The sequence below is a fragment of the Anser brachyrhynchus genome, assembly GCF_964034855.1.
Source record: "Anser brachyrhynchus genome assembly, chromosome: 1".
In the NCBI taxonomy this organism is placed as follows: Eukaryota; Metazoa; Chordata; class Aves; order Anseriformes; family Anatidae; genus Anser; species Anser brachyrhynchus.
The window spans coordinates 95038542-95058668 of record NC_137694.1 but is presented as its reverse complement, the minus strand read 5'-3'; the positions used below and the strand labels follow the sequence as shown (position 1 = coordinate 95058668).

General features: G+C 39.2%; 4 protein-coding genes across 6 annotated transcripts; 3 read left to right on the top strand and 1 right to left on the bottom strand.

The window, feature by feature from the left end:
• The first annotated feature begins 211 nt into the window (after positions 1 to 211).
• On the top strand, positions 212 to 3842 carry LOC308189048 (putative protein ARB2BP). The gene is made up of 2 exons (XM_080578690.1): positions 212 to 441; positions 2644 to 3842. The coding sequence occupies exons 1-2, from the start codon at positions 364 to 366 to the stop codon at positions 3703 to 3705; spliced, it is 1140 nt and encodes a 379-aa protein (XP_080434816.1). The 5' UTR covers positions 212 to 363; the 3' UTR covers positions 3706 to 3842.
• Positions 3843 to 4396: 554 nt separating this feature from the next.
• Positions 4397 to 6621, bottom strand: TXNL4B (thioredoxin like 4B). Its single transcript, XM_080578705.1, has 3 exons — positions 6330 to 6621; positions 5835 to 5986; positions 4397 to 5378 (listed from the first exon to the last, which is right to left on the bottom strand). Exons 1-3 carry the CDS (start codon positions 6459 to 6461, stop codon positions 5213 to 5215), a joined length of 450 nt encoding a protein of 149 aa, XP_080434831.1. The 5' UTR covers positions 6462 to 6621; the 3' UTR covers positions 4397 to 5212.
• Positions 6558 to 10196, top strand: TRMT10C (tRNA methyltransferase 10C, mitochondrial RNase P subunit). 3 transcript variants are annotated; one of them, XM_080578659.1, is made up of 2 exons: positions 6558 to 6693; positions 8682 to 10196. In XM_080578659.1, exon 2 carries the CDS (start codon positions 8713 to 8715, stop codon positions 9955 to 9957), a length of 1245 nt encoding a protein of 414 aa, XP_080434785.1. In that variant the 5' UTR covers positions 6558 to 6693; positions 8682 to 8712; the 3' UTR covers positions 9958 to 10196. The 3 variants fall into 3 exon arrangements, with proteins under 3 accessions (XP_080434785.1, XP_080434786.1, XP_080434787.1); XM_080578660.1 differs by having other exon boundaries at positions 6571 to 6689; XM_080578661.1 differs by lacking the exon at positions 6558 to 6693 and adding an exon at positions 7787 to 7873.
• A 169-nt stretch (positions 10197 to 10365) lies between these two features.
• Positions 10366 to 19803, top strand: PCNP (PEST proteolytic signal containing nuclear protein). Its single transcript, XM_080578699.1, has 5 exons — positions 10366 to 10503; positions 14176 to 14396; positions 16395 to 16469; positions 16992 to 17047; positions 18005 to 19803. The coding sequence occupies exons 1-5, from the start codon at positions 10389 to 10391 to the stop codon at positions 18132 to 18134; spliced, it is 597 nt and encodes a 198-aa protein (XP_080434825.1). The 5' UTR covers positions 10366 to 10388; the 3' UTR covers positions 18135 to 19803.
• Positions 19804 to 20127: the final 324 nt, after the last annotated feature.

Genomic DNA, 20127 nt, shown 5'->3' with positions numbered 1-20127 from the left:
ACAATAAAAACTTTTTTCCTTTTCTTTTTTTTTTAGCGTACCTTCAGAATTGTAACTTCGACGTGATTTTTTAAAATAATAGCAGCTGTTTCCTCTTGTTATTAATGATTTATATCAAGTAATGGGAAGCTGTGAAAAAAAAACTAGTTTTGACACTTGTTTACTTTCACATCAAGGAGATTTAGCTTTAATTTATGCTCAGGTGTAAAACAGGAGATGTTAACTCGTAACCTGGAAACACCTGAAATACTTAACACTTCAGATGGCCTTAATTGTCAGAAACTGATGTATTTCATAGGTACACCCCAGAATAATGTATAAAAAGCAAGGAAAGGTGAACTAACATGGATTTCCTTTCATATTATGGAGAAATTATTTACAACCCCAGAGTCAAAAAGAGATCTATCTATGATGATGACAGATTTTGCAGGAGAAATCTCGGTAGGTAGTGCTGGGTTTTGCTACAATAAACTTTTAAAATAGCAAACTTTGTAATACTTCTATGATTTATACTCTAGTAGCATTTATAACATGCCAAATGCTGTACAAATACTAACCAAATAGTGAACCATCTTACAGTCTGAGCAGCAAGATAGTGTTTTTTTTTCTTACTCAACAGTATTGTTTAAAATCAAAACAGTAATTGTGAAGGCTGCTAGAACACACATCCTTGAATATTTATATATAAACAATGAAACAAGCAGAAGTCAAAATTGATTTAGAATGTAGATTTAGTAAAAAGAAATTCATTTTGTAACTACAAAACAATAAATAACCCCTATGGCTTAGCTCTATTTATGATATTACAAGAATAAAATGTTTTCTCTGGACTAATACTAAGGTTATGTTCTAAGGTGCTGTTCATCAAATGAATGCTCTTAAGCAATAACCTAGTTATTGATGCTACTAATTGCTTCATAACATTTCAGTTCACTCCTTGAATGCAATCTGAGGAAGGCAAGTCATACCTATACTTGATGTAAAAGTGTATTTTTGTGTACTTGCTTCTTGAGATCTTCAGAAAGCTTTTACAATACTCTGTAAAACAGAGATTTAAGTAGGTGCCCAGTGTTACATACACAGGGCTTACTTTGGCACCATATGTTTTTGTTTGTTTTGGAACTGGAAAAACATTGCTGTCAAGAGTAGCTTGAAGTAAGAGTGTAGTAACTTGGTATTTGTAGTGTACTGGAAAAACATGCTCTACAGCCTCTTACAGAGGAGGAGAGAAACAGAGAGAAGAGTTGGATAGCATGACAGCCTGTGAGGAAACTGCATTTACCAATTCCTACCTGTTTTAGGATGTTTTCTCTGTGCTTCACCCTTCCCCACAGACATATTTCCTTAAACCACATGCATTTTTCTTACACTTCATTTTATAGGGAAAACAACATTAATATGTCCTTACTAAATATGAATTTTATATCTATGTCATATAAATATCATATATACATATAATAAATCACATTTATTTATTCATATGGTATAGTATATATGTCATAGAATCCACTTTTTATCCTTTCCTAAGTGTCTTTATTATAATAAATATATATAGCAAAGGGGATAGTAGCATTTTCTAGCTTATTCTCTATTAATTAGAAGACAGAAATACCCCTAAAGGGATGGCTTAACATCTCTAACCCTTACGGAGATGACTTAAAGGGAAAATGTATATGCTGTTTTGTGAAGAAGTGCACTTTGTTTTTTAATTTGGAAACGTAAAAGCTAATTTTCAATGTGCTAAGCAGCTTACTGAAGGAAACTTGCATTCTGTAAAGGAGTTGAGCTCCAACTCAAGCCATTTACACAAAGGTTTTCAGATCACTTTCTGTCCTAGTAATCACCAATACCAAACGTTGTAGTTTTAACATAATCAATGTGATTTATTGCATTCTCAGTGATCCTGATAGTTCAAGAAAAACTGAAATATATTGTCTTGTACCGATGTCTTTGCCAAATGTAACTTCATATAAACCATTTGCCAAAATTCCATCAGTGTGTTAAATGATAAACACAGTTTAAAAATGCTTTTATTTGTGGGAATTGAATGCTAGCAAATCTCTGCTGCTAGACAAAAAATTCTGTAGGAGTCTAACCACACCAAAGGTAACCTCATGTTCGCCATTTTACATGTGCAATGACAGTCAGTAGTAGATTGAAGAGACCTGAAGAGTTATTGGGAAAATAAGAGGTTATGATAAGCTAGAATGTTCAGTTGTATGCAAACTTCTTCCTGGTATAATTCTTATCTGTTGATCAGTCACATGAATTGCAAAATTACTTTAGTTGAAACCAGAGGCCATAGTATAATCTCATGAAAAACTGCTGTATGGACTTTATCTTCTCCTTGTTCCTGGGTCACAGTGGCCGTTTTATTCTGTCATTGATTCCATAATTTCCACGTGGCAAATGCTTACAAAGATGAACTAATAACCAGAGAGATTAACATCAATGTACTGCTGTTGAAATTAAGCAAATGGAATCTGTAAGAGGTTTTACAAGCAGTTGGTTTACTACAGACTACTGTAAGCAATGAATGCTTGGTATGCAACTGCTTTTAAATGTGAATTACAACAGATCTTCTTTATGTAACTGTTGTATGGAGGTCTATCCTTACATTGACATAGCCCTCTTAATTTGCAGTGGTTAAAAACAGAGCATGAACTAAGATTGCAGAAACTAGTAGGGGGTTCAGAGTATCAAGAGCAACTGAAGTATGACTTCAATATAAAAGGGGAACTGAGGCATCTGGACACAAATGAGTCCTTTGTTTTCAATTATTACAAGAATTCACATGAGAGGAATCATGAACGCTATCAAGTCTTGGGACATCTGATTACCCAATATGTTTATGAGCTCCTAGAAAGAGTCTGCACACTGCAGAAAGTTTATATTCCTACTGATGCTACAGAGGATGAACCAAGAAGTTTCTTTTTTATGAGTGAGAAAGCACTAACAAGTTCCACTAGCATAATTGTCCTTCTTCAGGACCGTGGAGTTCTTCATGCTGGACAGTGGGGGCAAAAGACAATCATCAGGGAGGGCCTCAACCATGGCACTCAAATACCATTCATCAAAATGGCCCTCCAGAGCCATGGGGGAGTGATTGTACTGAATCCCAATGACAACCTTGTTGACATGAAGATGGAGAGGGAGAAGCTAAGTTTATCTGCCAGAGAAGAATCACTGACTTCTATGCAGCCCTGCCAGTGGATCCCCAAGCGGTGCAGCAGCAGCCCTGAGGAGCACACCATGTATGTATGGGATCACTTCATTTCAAAGAGTGCAGCCAAGAATGTGGCCTTCATTGCCCATGGCTACGGTGGCTTGGTGTTCACTGACCTGCTCGTGCAGAGAAAATGGGAAGTCATGAATAAAGTGTACTCTGTGGCATTCATTGACTCCATGCACAACATACAGCATCAGACTGTAAGTGATCCACAAATACAAGAATGGATACTGAAACACTGCCATGAATGGGTATCAAACAGTAAGCCTCTGGATAAAGCTGTGGGGTCCCTCATGAAAGTGAATTGTCCTACTGTCTCTGCTGGAACTGAAAAGTATGGCTTAGCACCTTCCTACTGCATGCATGCTGTCTTTAAGTACCTGAAGAGCACACTGAAAGCAAAGACCACAACAGCCTTTACACGTTCACCTATTGCAACCAGAAGCAGCACAAGTAAGAAGAGAGACAATAAATAAAGGTATACTGATTTGGTTTTGATAGTGGTCTCTTCCTTCCATAACCACCCCTGCACCTAAGGCCCTTGGCAGTGGAGAGACTTTGAGTTGTAAATTTGAAGCCAGTTTGTTTTTGAGAAACATACAAGTTAACAATTAGAAAAAAAGTGCCTTGTTGAAAGTTCTAGGTCACATTCCTTTAGCTATCTGTGAAATTGCAAGTTGCACAAAATAAAGATGTTAAGATATATCAACTCCTATCTGTATCTTCTTTTAAATAAACTTTCTGCAGCTTTAGCTCTATAATTAGATGAAACTATCAGCAAAACTGATTTCTTAAGTACACAGCTTTCAGTAAAAGTACGATTCTGGAATATATAAGGCATGCAAAGGAACTAGCACTCTGAATTATCCTATTGCCTACAACAAGACTACTTCTTACTGTATGTCATACAGTGTTTAAAAATCTTTCCAGAGCTGGAAGAGCCACCTTCCTCCTTGAAATGTTCACTTGTAAGTTGAATGATACTCTAGGGAACTACATCCTACTATCCTCCCTCCATTCAAAGATGATATACCACAAGAATGACAGTGACCTAAAGTAATTTTAATTTTAAATCCAACGAAGTCAGTGAGACTACGTGCAGTTGCTGTGGACATAAAACACTCTAGCAACCTTCAATTGTCAAACTGATGCAAGAGAATGACGCTATTTTGTCTCACTTGTTTTAATTTAGAACCGAATGGGAAATAGAGACAGTTTTTAAATGTCCATACTCAAGGTTTGTGATTAATGCAAGCAAAAGTTCAAATAGCCTTAAAAGTACATGTAAAGGAAACAGCTACGCTGAATTCTGAGTTAAATCTTGTGGAAACTGAAAGTGATCCATGTCTGCAAAAGAACTCTGAAGGATGATAACAGCTTTTCCTACAGTGTCAGTTCCTATCTCAGTCAAAAAAATGACTGAACATTAAACCAGTAACATTGGTTACAGAGAACAGAGTCAAATTCCCTTTCATATTTATACCTATTTGCGATTTTATGTCTGCTAACATTTGAAAAAGTTTCCACCCCATTATTCAGTAATGGATGGAAACATGAACAGTCAGGTAAACACTTCCAATAGCAACTATGGCTTTTTAAATTAAGCTAGGTGGGCTGATATTACATTTGAATGAAAGTTGTAGTAAATAAACTATTATTAGAATACACTGTTGTTTAGTTCCTTTAAGAAAATTGCACTGGAGATGCTGTCATTGTGGATGCATGCAACATGTCTGTTCTATAGCTGCCAGTCAGCGTGCAACACAAAGAATAGCCACTTACATGCATTCTACATGTTGAGCATGTAGCTTTATTTACGAGAGAAGTATTAGGTGACAGAACATCTGTCTTCAGAAGGAGACCAATATGATCCTTCAATGCAAATGCTTGAAATGTCCCACGGTGTCAGCAGTTGCTAAAAATGCTCGAAAAGTTATCTAGAGTATCTGCAAGTTCCACAATTCTTTATCTCAGGCCAGACCATTAAATTCCTTGGTAGAGAAGGTCATATTTAGGAATGTTATTGGGATCAATAGGACTTCTTACAATGAGCTTTCCACGCATTGCTCCACGGTAAATCACTTCAATCAGATCTATAAAGTCTTGCTTTGTTTTGAAGCTTCCTACAAATTTGGTGTGATCTGGAGACCTAAAGATAAGCATAAGATAAAGGCAGAATTGTAATGTTAAAGTATTCAAAGCAAAAACACTTGAAGGTAAGAAAAGCCGTATAATGAAATTAAGGATTCTAACTTGGTCATTCTGAAAGAAACCCACAGTGTCTTTTTGTTTAACGTCAGAGCCAAATCAGGAATATACTGTGACATGACATCCTAAATCCAAAAAGGTGCAGCATTGTGTCTAAGATTTTACCCATGCTATTTCTTGCAGTCAGATAAATTTCACAACTGACACATACTTATTGAATTACAGCGTATTTCAAAATACTTTTTAGTTTTATGTCCTTCTGCCTTTTCTCACAGTTATCTAAAGCAGACGTAGTCAAGAACAGTTTTCAAACATTATGTCCTGTAAACTAGGTAACCCAGAGAGAGACTGTTGGTTATTACAGACATAACAGACAACGTCAGGTAGGATGACATACCCATAATCAACCTTCATATGCTGTCCATTGAAGAAAAATACAGTAGAAGGAATATAACTGATGTCAAAATACTGGGTGTACACGGGAACGTTGTTCACATCCACCAGGTAGATGACTGCCATTTTACTTAGGTCATGAGCTGTCTTTGCAAGCTGAAAAGAGTGAGAAAGACAGGTGACAAATGGATTAAGACACGGGGAAAAAAGGTGGAAAGCTTTATAAAGCCAATTTCTATTACACCTTATCAGTTAAAGCAGGGCTAAAATATCACATTTTCTACCTCAAACACTTTCTACACCCACTACGATAACATAAACATCTGCTTAACTTTCAAATGGTTTATGGGATTATTGCATTTTACATTTAATTGTCAGCATGCAAACACCATCTTCAAAAGGCCCCATGTTATCCACAAGCAACACGACGTTCTCTTGTGCACAACAGGTATACCCGTAGAGTTTATTTATTAAAAAAAGGGAGAAAAAACGCTCTTACAATATCATCGAGCTGCAGACAAACAGCATCGTTATCTCTTCCAAACCGGAGAACCAAAACCTTCTCCGCCACGCTTTTTATCGCCTGATCCACCTCCCTCTTACAGGTCAGCTTGGGCAGCAGAAAACTCATCGTGACAGACCGCAGCTTCCGCTAAAGCCCCCCACCGAAGGATTACCAATTAAAAAAAAAAAAAAAAAAAAAAAGCGTCAAACTTAAAGCAGCGAGCCAGCCCCTAGCGGGGGGTGAGGAGAGGGACGGACCCTGGCTCCTCCCCGCGCATGCTCTGCCCTTTCCGCTTACGGCGAGCACAAAATGGCGGCGGCCGAGAGCGGCGGCCCTTAGCGACGTGGGGAGGAGGCAGGTGGGGGCCGGGGCGCTGAGGGCTGAGGGAAGGAGGAGGTGGCCTCTTATCGCCCTCATGGCGGCGTGGAAGACTCCCGGGGGGGCTCCGGGGACGCACCGCGGTGCTCGGAGGAGCGTTAGGGGTTTGGTGTGGGCCGCGTTGAAAGTTAGGGGGAAGTCGTGTTTAAAAAAAATAAATGAGAAAAGCGCTTGCGGTTCTGCAGCTCTAGGTTCTCCAAGAGGTAGTTCAAACGCTGGTAAAATGCTGCAGGTTGAACGCATAGAAAAATAACTTGGTTGTTATCAAAAGCTGTGATCAGGTGTTCAGATTGTGTAAATCTATCTTTCAGTTTCACTGGAGCTCCAGTAATAGAAGTTAATTGAGGAATCAGTCCCTTGGCTTCTCCAGTTGGATGACAGACATTCTCAGATTATTCATTTTGCTAGGATGTTTAATACTTAAATATCAAAAATCTCAAACTACAAACATTTCTATTGTAACACTTCAGTGTTTTCTCTTGACTTCACACTGTTAGGTATTTTTGTTTGTTTTATCTTAATAAAAGTAGAAACTGAAAACTCAGTCACAAATTTGATGAGTTACAGTATCACGGAATCATTAAGGTTGGAAAAGCCTCCAAGATCATCTGGTTCAACCGTCCCTGTACTGCCAGTATCACCCACTATGTTTAAATGCACTCTATTTTTTATATAAATGTTTCTAATAATATGCTCCTCTTTCTGTAGCTCTGCATCTGGCAGGGGTGTGTGTGTATATATATATATATAAATTCCAAAGTAAGTTTAACTTGTTCTTCTGTACATCTGATTATTTTCAGGTGGTAAGTTATTGGGGAGATTATGAATTATATTTTCAAAATCTTAAGCCAATTTTTATGTTTTGGCCAAATCATGTTTTTTTTCTAACGTCCGCTGAATCTTCAGATCTTCCTTAAGTAGGTTTGCATTGGACAAGGAAAATACTAAACATTCTTTGGTATTTTTCTTTCTACAAACCTCGTACATTTAAGTACAAATGTGTGTGAGATTAATGGGATTGTGGGTTTCCTGTCCTTAGCTTTATGCAGTGACATTGGCTTCACAGGCAATCCAGCAAAAAGAAAAAAGATGGTCACTTCCTGTACTAGTTTTTTGTTGCTTCATTTTGTTTTTGTTCCAGGAGCTGTCTAGCGAATCAGGTATGGAATCTCATTTGGCTGGGATGATCACACTTTGTTTTTCCTGTTTTCTTCTTTTCCACCACCTGGTTAGTTGGCTTTAGGATCAATTCACTGACTTGGTTCATAGTGTGGCCACGTGAATGTTTGCACTGCCAAGGGAGCCAGGAACAAGGGCCTCAAGGGCTATAAGCGTCTCTTTGCTGGCGGTAGTGTTGGCTTAGCAAAACTATAGCACTGGTAGTTTCAGTACTTCAGTGACCTGCAATGTGGAAATGCATGGAAGAATTAAAAAGCAAGTATTAAAGTAAAAAGGAAAAACTTGAGTACCAATGTTTGCCAATAGACCTTTCTAACACATAATTGAAAGCAAAAATGTGATCTTCTTTGATACAAAGTTATTCCAGAAAATATTACTAGATGAAGCACCTTATCCATTTTCACAGTGTAGGCAAATTAGACCAGGATGTGTTTTCACAATAATTTCAGACTACATGCGGCATTTTGCTTACGTTTGTTGCAAAGGCTCTTCTTTGTCAAATGATAGGGATAATGGAAATAGATCTCAGACAATACTTAAAGGTTGACTGCATTTTGAAGTGCAGTAAGTACCACTGTTTTAAGCAGTAGAGATAACTACATCTATTCGTGACAGCACTACATACATCATTTTTATTTAGAAAGAGTAGTAAAGAAATAGTGGAAGCGGGAATTCCTAGTATTCCCCAAGAAGCAAGTTACTGTCTGTTGACATTAATAAGGATGATTATGTCTGTGTTTTCTTCATGACTTTTGACAAGTTTTCTTCACCTCTTATGCTGTTTTGCAGATAAGTGTTTGACCACAGCACGTGTCCAAGTATGCAGTCTGCTAACATGCTTCTGAAAAAGCTTGTGAGATATTCTGTCTTTCCATTTGTTGCACAACATGGGATGAAAAAGGATTTGTTTTCGCTCAGTAGAACTCTGATTTTATCACATTGCCTGAAGGAGGGCAGTTCACGCAGTCCCTCAGAAAAACTAGATTTAGATGCATGGAAGGAAGTAATGAAATCTGGGTTGCAAGAAGTCAGTGCGACGGCCTCAGAGCCTAAGGAAACTTCTACTTTGGCTGCTGCACGTGAGATTCTGGAGATGTGGAGGCTAGCTGGTAGGTTGGTTCCAGAAAATGTCACTGAAGAACAGCTAAAAACGTTTGTAGAATGTCCTTCCAAGTCAGCCAAAAAGAAGTACTTAAAATTTCTGTATCTTAAAGAACTTTACAAAAAAAATGAGAAAAGAAAGACAGACGAGAGAAGGGAAAGGAGGCTAGAAATGCAGGAGAGCGCTTCAAAAACTGAAGAGCCCAAGAAGAATCAATTTTTATGTTTGTGGGCCAGCTCTATGGATAAAACATACAATTGGAGGGTAGCTCAGTCAATGATCTTTGGCCAACCTCTAGTATTTGACATGTCTTATGAAAAGGATATGTCAGACAGAGAAGTAGCAAATACAGTGAGACAGTTGGTATTGAGTGAAAGTTGCAATCGAAGATCCATGGATCCATTCCACATTCACTTCTGTAACTTCAAAGATGACAGCCTGTATCACAAGGAATTTATCAAACATTATAGAGAAGCGTGGGGCAAACTGCTTATAACTGTGACAGACCAGTGCTACACAGATATCTTTCCAAAGGATAAGCTTATCTATCTGACCGCTGATTCTCCCAAAGTCATGAAAACTTTCGATCATGACAAAATCTACATTGTCGGGTCTATGGTTGACAAGAGTATAAAAACAGGAGTCTCTTTAGCACAGGCAAAACGTCTGGGGCTGGAGACTGCGGCCCTTCCACTGGAGAAATACTTGCTGTGGAGTAGCGGTGCCAAAAATCTCACACTGGATCAGATGATGCATATTCTGTTAACCCTGAAAGATACTGGAGACTGGAAGAAGGCTCTGGAATTTGTTCCCAAAAGGAAATACTCTGGCTTTGTAAACAAGCCTGTGCATGAATTGAAAACAGCCTTAAACCTGATCAATGTACTTAAACTTCGGAAGAGGCAGGATGAATTACGAAAGCAGTTTGCGAATAACTACTCCAAGAAGCTAACACGGAAGTAGAATGCTGAGGAAGAAAATGATGTTTGCAGGCAAACTGTACCCTCGTACGCTCTAGTTTCTGTGGACTTGTGGAACTGTATTTAAGTATTTGTCACTAAAAATGCCTTTGTTAGTCCAACTGAAAGGACCCTGCTGAGGGGTGGCTTTGTAAATTGACCGTGGCGTGGGGCAGTTTGAATTTATTTGTACGTTGTTGGAATTATGTGAGAGGAAGGAGATAAAATTCACTGTTAAAAGAGCGTGACTCCGTGCAGTTGTGTCGCAGGGGGGCAGGGGAGCGGACCTGGCCCTCAGAGGGCTGCCGTGACAGGGCAAATGGAGGCGCTGCGCGCTCTCCTAGGCATGATGACGCCGGAAGTGCGTCACGCCCGCCGCGCCTCGGGGAAGGGGGGGGGGACGTGGCCGCTCCGCGCTCGGCCCGCCCCGCCCCTATGGCCGCGCGGGGGGCGGTGCGCATGCGCGGCGCGGCAGGCGGAGGCGGGGACAAAATGGCGGACGGCCGGGCGGAGGGCGAGAAGGCGCGGCGGCCGCAGCAGCCCGCAGGAGGTGAACACGCAGCGCCTCGCCTCGCGGACCCCGGGAGGGGAGGGGGGCTCGGCAGCGGCCATGGGGGGTGGGGGAGCGGGGGGAGCTGCCCCCGGCCGGGCCATGAGGGGACAGGGGCCTGGGCCCGCCACACGCCCGCCTCAGGGCTGGCCTCGGCCCCTCAGGAGCGGCTGCGCCCGCAGCGTGCTCCTGGAGCGCGGAAACGCCGCAGTTGGGTGGCTTGCTGACAGGAATGTGCTGCCTCGTTCTGCCCTGTGCGCAGATCTCACCCTTGCCACTGGCAAGGAGAAAAAAAACGCCTCAAAATTTGCTTTTAACAGCTGTGGTACTTTTGCAAGTAGAGACACAGTGAATATTCCTTGTGTGCCATTTTAAGCACCTTGGTGGTCTTCTTTTTCCTTTTTTTTTTTTCCCCATCAATACACAAGTTTTATATCTGATTTTATATTATTTCAACCTGAGCTTGGATATTCCTGTCTTCTTGTGTACTGCTTATCATCAGTTCTCTTCAAATTTGTAATGATGCTTTTTTCTGTCTTTTTTTTTCCCCCCATCACTTAAAATTGAGAAAATAGCGGCCTTGCGAAGCTAAAGCTTCCCTTTGCTGTTTTTGGTTTAAGTATAACCAGAAACCGGCGGCTCTTCTTTGATGAGTTAAAAGATTAAATTAAGCTTGTAAACCAATTAGGGTAGTCTGAACAGTGAATGTCATTTCTGATGATCGCTAAAATGTGAATGGTAACACCTGATTTGGGGTAGTTCCCAGACTCTTGAAACTGTGGTGTTGTGTTTTTTTTGTTGTTGTTTTATTTTGTTTTATACTTTTTAAGTTCTAGTAATATAATCACTGGACAGTATCACTATGTCAGGTATCCGTGCTGTCCTGTGCACTTCTTTGGTGTGCTGGAATGTGATCTTAACGAGCTATGGCGCACTGGCCCTAACGAAAGCTGTTATTCACTGATGACTTTTTCAAGCAATTTAAAGTTTATCTTTTGCCAAGTTTTTCCCCCTTAAAGTTAATTTAATTATGACTCTTTAGCGTTTTTATCCCCACTGCATAGTGGTCACGTTCCCACGGACAACATATCCTGTGATGCTGTGCAACAAGCCCTGTTGGTCCTGTCACTTAGACCACCTAGGTGGTGGAGGTTGTCCATTTGCATAGCTTGTTGATACTTATGAGGAAAACTCACCTGTGAAGCAGTGCAGCTTATGATTACTATGATCCATTAAAAGAGCACTGGTCAGACTAGATCTCAGAATAGTAGTGGTGCTTATGGTAGGTGAAATATGACTACCTTGAGATTTCTAGATTTCTAGGAAATAACAAAAAAGCCTTAAGTAAAAAAAAAAAAAGGTCTACCTTGGCTTGGGAAATTAGAGAGACCAGTTTAATGAACGATACACATCTGCATTTATAACTGTTTGCTCTAGAAATAGAGTATTTCTAGACACAACTGTTCCCACACCCTCCCAATTGTCCTGAGCTCTTCGTAGCACCTTCAGCAAGTTGAGTTTTTTGTAAGGAAGCAATTTCTTCCATCAGTCTACAGTTTGTCCTAAGCAGAGCCTGTCAGTAGTAGTATTTATAGTTCAGTGGTGATAGAACCTAATTTTGAGACAGGGATTGTTTAACATTTCATTGAGAAGGGTGAGAAAACAGGTGTGGGAGTTGATACATCCAACTCTAGATTATCTTAGACATGATGTTTTGCTTAGCAGTACTGCAGAATTCGCAGTCAAAGCAGTAAACTGCAGTCTACTGCAATTTAAGTTAGCTTCAGGCTGGCATTGGCTTAGGAACCTGGACTGGGCCAGTGTGCCCTGACATCTGGGCTGCTGCGATTGTCATATCTTACAAAGAGGCAAATTTCTAGACCCGTGGTTCCCAAACTTTTCAGTCCAGTGTAACTTCTCCCTGCCCTCAGATCACCTTACAGGCTATGGTGTAACTAGATTAGGTTAATAACTTAATATTCTGTTTAATGTGATTTCATGGACAAGCTGTAAACAGCTTCTCAAAGCACTGCAGAGTGGTGTTTGTAAAACCCTGCTAAGACAGCAGCCAGCACCCAAGGTCACTTGTGTAAATGTTGCCTCTTCTCTTTCATCTTTATTTGTCACTTCTATATCTAGAATTTCCGAGTCAAATTTCTAGTGGTGCAGACTAATACTGTTTTTGAATAGAGTGAAGTTAGAGATTTTTATTTCTGTGTGTTGTATATATGTTGTATAGTGATCTATCATCTTCCCAAAGGTGAATAATAAATGAATTTTTATTCCAATCACTTATTATCTTGATAACTAGAATAGTGAGGTAGAAAGGGTATATTCTGCTGATGAGACAATACTGATGATTTGGGAAATAGCAGAAATATATATATTTATGTATATATAGATGTGGATAGGCAGTAAATGTGCTGTGAATGGGTGCCTGAAAAAGGCAATATTGAGCAGTTACATGCTTAAACTGCAAGTTAAGGCAATGTTAAGAGAAATTATATATGCTAAATTGAAGGATACTTATATTTTTCTCATTTCAGTTTCCTCATGTTCCTAGTTTTCCTTTCTCCTGACATGGTTTGCTTCCTTTTTTTCCCCTCAAAACTACAATCTTGTTGACCCCAAATTCAGACTAGCTTCTCTCCCATTGCTCTGCATTCTTTATCTGCTTTTTGCTGTTAGAGAGCAGTGCCAAGAAATTTCCTCCCTGGTGGCCTGATTTTGCTCTCTGTGGAGGGTCCTTTTCTCCGTTTCACATGATGAGAAACTGGTGCTAGTTAGAGTTTTTCTTAGTCTGATAGTATGAATGCTTTCCTGTTCATTCTCCAATGCATGCTTTTTTTTTTCCCATCTGCTACTGCAGTGATTTGCTTATTGCAGCAGCAGAGAAACGTATTTTTGCTGAAGTGTTTACTATGTTCACCACGAGTGTTCCAAGGACACCTTTGTGCCTTGGTGTAGCTGAAGAAGCTGTGTCTGTAGAAGATGCAAATGTGATTCGAGTCATTTTTCCTCTGTGAATCATTGTTCAGCTACTATGTTTTCTATGACATTGTGCAAAACCAGAAAAGATGAAATCTCTATATATGTTTTTCTAGTGCTGATTCCTTCCTCAAGCAGAGCTTGGCAGATTTATTACAGATGAGATGTGGACAAGCAGTGACTTGAAACATGGTTGAGACAGCCGGCCTCACTGTAGTCACTTCCATGGTCTTAGAGTTGTGCCAGACAAGCCTAGAGACTGGCATGGACACGTTTTTGTAAAAGTTTGATAGAATTAAATTTAACTTAAATTATCTGCTGTAGATTTGAAATTGGGATTCTGATTGTGAAACCTTATCTGTTGCAACTTAAACCCTAAAAAGATTTAGTCATCTACATTTAATTTACTACATGAACTTTGACTTCCATGCTAAATAAAGAGATGGTGCTTCAAGATTGTTTTCCTGGCTCGTACACAAGAAGTTCTTTACAAGTAGTGGAGTGCTTGTGGTTTCTTCTACTCTTTGTATTTTGCTGTCTACTAAATGTACATTGGTGACAACTGCTGTCACTAAAAACACCTAACCTATTGCACTCAAAGTATAATGCTTTATGAGGTTGCTGCTCCCATCAATCTGCTCAGTAAAAATAGCTCATCTTGGTAAGTTGTTTCGACTTCACCAGGACCTGAAGAAGAGGCAGAAAAACCTGTGAAAACTAAGACTGTTTCTTCCAGTAATGGAGGGGAAAGTTCGAGTCGCAGCGCAGAGAAACGGGCAGCTAATGAAGAAGCTGAAGACTTCACTACAAAGCCTGCCCCTGCCAAAATGTCCAAGTTTGGATTTTCCATAGGCAATCAGACAGCAAAGAAGACATCTGCAATATCCATCAAACTAGCAGCAAATGTAAGTTGTCTGAGGGCTTTTAATTTTCAGGAAAGTGAGGTGAAGGGGAAGTACCGTGGGGAGGCTTCCTTGCAGGAGGAAAGTCTTGAATTAAATGCGGGTGACTTCATCTAAGTTTAAGAAAGCATTGCAGGGCCGCATACCTATGCATATGTAAGGACTTGCAGGCGATTAATACCGGGTCAGTTGTCTCAGGAAGCGTAGGACTTGATGGAAATTAACATACAGAATAATTTTGTAATGAGATTGGATAGTCTGGAATGATTTCCAGAGGGAAATGAGGAGACTCATTAGACTGTTCAAGCCACTTTGAAATGAGAGCTGGGAGCTCCGTTGCACGGGATGCTTAAAGGTGCACAAAAGCAAGTCCTCTCTGAGATGCCATAATAGGTCATCTTCACTCCAAGGATTGTATTTTTGCATGGGAAAGTCTAGCTTGTTTTTCATAACTTTGCTTGTTATTTGCAAGGTCAGTGTGATTCCTTTATCCTAGTGCACTTTTTTTTAACCTTGTTGAAGGACTTTTTGAAAGCCTATTAAAATAATGTGCAAGAGATGAGACCTCTCTAAGAATTTTCATTCCCTGTGTTGTCCAGTAAAGGTTATCCCTGTGCTTGTTTTAATGTGAATCTGATGCTTCTCTTTATTACCAAAGTAGACCTGTACTAGCTCAGGCAAGGACAAGCCAGATGCTGTCTCTACTTAATAAAGTTTATCTATACTTCCCACATCCCACTGTGATGGATAGGTTATAAACGCGTATCTGGATTCAGTTCAGACTGTAATCATGAAAGGCTTGCACCTGCAGCTCCAGGATTTTACAGATCTGCAAAAAATGAAAAGAGTGGTCTGTTACTTTCACATGGGAGGGAGATGTGGGCTGGCAGCATTCTAGGGTATAAATGCAGTCAGGTCAATCAGACTTCGGAAAAATTGACAGAGCTGCCTTCTGAGCTACTAGCAAGCTTGGATTTCTCATGTAGAAAGCTATTTCCAGTGGCAGTAAATTTGGCTCAGGATTTTTGGCTTCCTGCATTTAGTGGGTGACTGACAGTGTACCAGATTTGACAGTGCTGTAACTCAACCATTTTCCTTTTAGTCATTTCTGTACTTTCTTAGTATGTTACCTGTTCCTGTGGAGTCGAAGCTGTAAAAAATGACAGAATATTTACACATTATAGGCTGTTGGATGAGCTGTAGGCAATCACCTAAGGACTCATCTGCAGTATCAGGTTCCAAAATACGAATGTATACAGAATGATAACCAATGAAGTCAAAATGGAGGAAGCACTGTATATGACTGATTTAGATAAGTGGTAGTACTGTCGCAGCAAGCTGTTAATGATGATTCGACACTTTCTTAGTAGTCTTACAGCAAAGACAGAAAGTAACTCAGATGTAAGTAGCCCGATACACTCGAAATAGAGGAGGGTATTTCTGGAAATTTAAAAATACGTTTTTCAAGGGGCCTTACATTAAGCAGGCCTCCATGGTGTGATGCGCAGTGATACTAGTTAAAAAGCATTGGATTATTTTAAGCCAGAGAGCTGTTAAATTGTTAAAAGATGGGAAAGGAAACATATTCAGCTACCTGGCATTAATGGATAAGAAAACTCCAAAGGAATAATGTTAACAATAGGATAGTAGAACTCTGAACACCACGACTTAATGAAGTCCTGGTTTAATTGTTCATGTCATGCAGCAGAGGCTGTGTACCCGTGCAGTGTGCTAGGAAGTTGAGATTCGCTTGTTGTACAATTGTAATCTGAGAAGGCTCAACCAGCTTTTCAGAGAGTATCTTGCACAAATGAGAAGCCATTTTCCCTTTCGTTGGAGAGAAACCTTGACCTCTTTGATTAAATCAAAAATACTTTTCCCCCTTGTTGCCCCCATCAGTTTCAATGAAAATGTTTGACTTTAACAGATTATTTAAAATGCAAAGGGGAGTTTTTTTTGAGTTGGTAGACTTACTTTCCTTGTGCATTTCATCTCTTTCAGAAGCCTAAAGAGCCCGTTCCAACCCTTGCTCCAAAAACACTTTCCGTAGCAGCGGCTTTCAATGAAGATGAAGATGTGAGTAATAAGCCAGTGACTGACACAACTTCGAGTCCTGTTGGTGTAGGTTAGAGTTAGGCAGAGACCAGTGGGTCATTTAAGTTTTTTACAAAATGGTGGAAACTTTTAGCTTAGAAACATCTCTTGTTTTTCTGTTTAAGTATGTACAATTTTGTAGCACTGTGTTGGTTCAAGAAATCATTAAAAGTACTGATAACTTCTCCCTGAAAATGAAATATACATAATTCAAATTTAATGGTTGCTTTCTCTGGGCTTGATTTAAAAAAAAAAAGGGGGGGGGGTGGAGCTAAAGAGAAGTCGTGCTCCTTCTAGTTTGAGTGTTTTGTTGTCGTGTTGCTGCTCCTTCTTACTCAGAGATGATCAAAGGAATTTGTACTTGTTACTTTCTGTAACCTTGTAGAATCTGTGTTTTTGTTCTAAATCAAATCGCTTTCCTGCGGGACTGTATTCCCCATATTATCACTGAAATGTTGAAAAGATGGCAGCCAGGCACACTCTAAACTCCTTTTTGCTTTGTAGAGTGAACCAGAAGAAATGCCTCCAGAAGCTAAGATGCGCATGAAGAATATTGGAAGGTAGGTCAGCTGTGGCTTGGAGAAGGGTGAGCACATGAGAGTTTCTTCAGCTCAGGTCAGATCTTTCAGATGGTTTACAAATACAGAAAGATGGAATAGGTTCAAAAGTTTTTCTTCAGACATAAGAAAATTTTATCTAAAGTTTCAGCTGTAGATTGAATTGTACATTTATATTTGCACTTTGGATCATACTTGCTGCCTTCTTTCTGAAGAAGAAATTGATTCTGTATTAAACAGAAACTAGTTCGCTTCTTGGAGAGTGAGTATTAGTCAAGAGTTGCAAACTGCAAGTCTTCCTGCTTGCATCTAAACTTTATATCTTTCTAGTTCCCCATTTTATGAATTGCCCTGAAATAATGTAGTCTGCTCAGATTTTTTTAAACCCACACAAGGAAAAGATGAACATTATGTCTTTTAGAGGGAAGAATAATAACTGGTGTACTTTTGAAATGAATGTATATTATTCTTCTGCTTGACACACATTTGAGACACAGTAGGGCCAATCTTAAAGTAAACATGGATGCTTCCAGAGAAAGCTTCACTTAAATGAGGGATGAATTTTGGGCATATATATTTTAAAGAGTCTACCATAATAGACTGCTTTTAAAGTCAGTCCCCTGAAGGCTTACTGCTGCTCAGTGGATTTTTTTCTGCAATAGCAGACTTGGATTTTTATTTTTTTAGCCCTTAAAACAGGTTCTTCACTGCTAGCAGCAGTTACTGCCGCTTCCTCTGCTGCCCCATCTCATCGCTCTCTTGGTGTACCACAGACAGATGAGTTCTGTGGCCAATTAACAGTTGCCAATAACAAGGACTCCTGATGTAACTGAAAGAAAGATATGTGTGGTAGTTCCTGGCAGCAGGCTGGGCATGAAACCAATGTTTTCCATGTCCTGTTGCACCGATTACTACAGTTAAATTGACTCTCTCAGCTGATACTGTTTTTGCTTTTCACAGGGATACACCAACCTCAGCAGGACCAAATTCCTTCAATAAAGGAAAGCATGGGTTTTCTGACAACCAGAAGCTATGGGAACGAAATATAAAGTCTCATCTTGGAAATATCCATGACCAAGAAAATAACTAAATGATGTGGATTGAGGTTTGGGGGGAGGGGAGGGTATAACATTAAAGGAACAGTTTCCTTTTTTAAGAATGGTATAAGACTATCTTTGGAGCCACTTTTTTAAGATTTTGAGTGGTACACTAATAACTGAGTTTGAAATTAGAGGTAATTTATGTTTTGTATACAGATTTCAAGGCATTTGCTAATTTTGTAGTTCCATGTGATTAGTTTCAAAAGGTTACAGATAATAAAAGAAATTGGAGTGGAACCTTTTTAAGATTTTTTTTTTTTTGTCAGCGATTAAGGTGGATGAAAAAGGTTACTGTCTCTTTAATCAGGTTAACATTGAATGCTCTTGCATTCTCACTTCTGGCTCCCTCTTCCTAACAGGAGAAACAGTTGGCTCCTGGGAATACCGATAAAGAGTGAGCATTGTGCTAGAAGTGTTACTGGACTATTAATTTGAATATGAAGTTAAACAGGAAACATTAAGAACCTAGACTTTTTTTTTCTCCCTACAGTTAACTTTTTGTTTAGTCTCTGCAAACTAGGAATTATGTTGCTCTGAGTGGCTCTGGTAACTTAGCTCTACTTTTGTTTAAAACTTCATGTAGGATGTGTTACATTCTGTGGCTTGTTTCATCCTAAGGAAATGGGCCTTGTCTGTATATTAGATACAGTCTGTAAAGAATACTCACTACAAAGATAAATCAGTATTTTCAGTGTGCTCCTCTTAAATCATTAGCCTTGAGTAGTGCTTGTTAGCATTTCCTTGTGAATTAAATAGAGACTAATAATAAAAGCAGTAATTAGTGATACACAAAAGCCACCACCAAAAAGACAAGATAATGTACATTAAGCTTCCCATTTGGTTGAAATATTTTTCTTTACTATGCCTAGAAGGAATAAAAGCCACACCAAAAATCAGTAACTCACTGCTTAAGTATGAAAAATCTAAGATGCACTTTCCCTGTCTTGCCATTTAAGACAAAATGCCTTGATGCCTGTGACTTCAGTGGACACTATCAGGTTAAAAAAAAATGTTGTTTTGCAGTCCTAATGCTCCTAGGAAGTGTCAGCTTCAGAAATAACTTGCTCTCTTTCTGTCTGTCTGCCTTTTGCAGTAATTCTGAACAATGATACTGGCATGGTCACTGTAATTTCCTAGCTTGCATACTGCAGAACAGTGCTGAAAGATTTTAAACCTGCTGAGGACTGTCTAAACTTCAGTCTAATTTGGATTTAATAGTTTTAAAACATTTTGGTAGCAGAACTGTTTGCTTAAAAAATAATGAAAACTGACAGCAATGACAACAAACGCCTGCAGAAACTGAAGGTTTTTTTTAGACTCAAATACCTGATAGTGTCAACAACTCAATTCATTTCAGCCAGGAACTGGTTGTAGAATTCAATACATTAATTGCTTTCATTCTGTCTCTAAAGTCTCTCTTTGTGCTAGAGTTAAAACTGCAAGAGCAGAAAGGAAAGTGCATCTTCAAGTGTATTTTTTTATTTCATTTTAGGAAAGCTCTGACCACTTAGACTTTTGAGTTTGTACGTTCTAAAAAATATTTTTTGTATTTTTGTATTGTATGTGTAATCTTTTTTCTTTGAAGTCTGATGCAGTTGAATACCTGTAACTATTTTCTTTAAAAGCCTTGTTATAAACGTAACATAAAAATGTATACATTATTTTTTTTCCATAGCAGAAATCTTTGGTTTATTTAAAAAAAAAAGGCAACACCAAAACTGACCTGGGCATTATTGGAGCTAGGCAAGACAAAATGAAGTATTCTGCTTTTTGACTTATTTTTATTACATGTGGTTCTACTTGTCTGAAGAAATGCTCATCAGGTAGTAGTAAGTCACAGTGAACAGCTAGTATATCTTGCTCCTTAGCAGTTACTTGATACCTTCTTAGTCACTTGTGTTGGGAGAAAGCAAAAGGGGGCTTGTGGTAAGAGGATGATTGAGACCTATTCATTCTTATTTAACTTACTGTCAACCATGTCTT

What these genes read in the sequence shown, in the direction of transcription:
- TRMT10C (XM_080578659.1), top strand. Translation starts at nt 8,713, where the DNA reads ATGCAGTCTGCTAACATGCTTCTGAAAAAGCTTGTGAGATATTCTGTC.
- TXNL4B (XM_080578705.1), bottom strand. Translation starts at nt 6,461, where the DNA reads ATGAGTTTTCTGCTGCCCAAGCTGACCTGTAAGAGGGAGGTGGATCAG. An exon ending in GTCTGCAGCTCGATGATATT is followed by an intron (nt 5,987 to 6,329) that starts GTAAGAGCGTTT and finishes CACTCTTTTCAG; the next exon opens with CTTGCAAAGACAGCTCATGA. An exon ending in CATATGAAGGTTGATTATGG is followed by an intron (nt 5,379 to 5,834) that starts GTATGTCATCCT and finishes GCTTATCTTTAG; the next exon opens with GTCTCCAGATCACACCAAAT.
- PCNP (XM_080578699.1), top strand. Translation starts at nt 10,389, where the DNA reads ATGGCCGCGCGGGGGGCGGTGCGCATGCGCGGCGCGGCAGGCGGAGGC. An exon ending in CCATCAAACTAGCAGCAAAT is followed by an intron (nt 14,397 to 16,394) that starts GTAAGTTGTCTG and finishes CATCTCTTTCAG; the next exon opens with AAGCCTAAAGAGCCCGTTCC. An exon ending in CTTTCAATGAAGATGAAGAT is followed by an intron (nt 16,470 to 16,991) that starts GTGAGTAATAAG and finishes TTTGCTTTGTAG; the next exon opens with AGTGAACCAGAAGAAATGCC.
- LOC308189048 (XM_080578690.1), top strand. Translation starts at nt 364, where the DNA reads ATGGAGAAATTATTTACAACCCCAGAGTCAAAAAGAGATCTATCTATG. An exon ending in ATTTTGCAGGAGAAATCTCG is followed by an intron (nt 442 to 2,643) that starts GTAGGTAGTGCT and finishes CTTAATTTGCAG; the next exon opens with TGGTTAAAAACAGAGCATGA.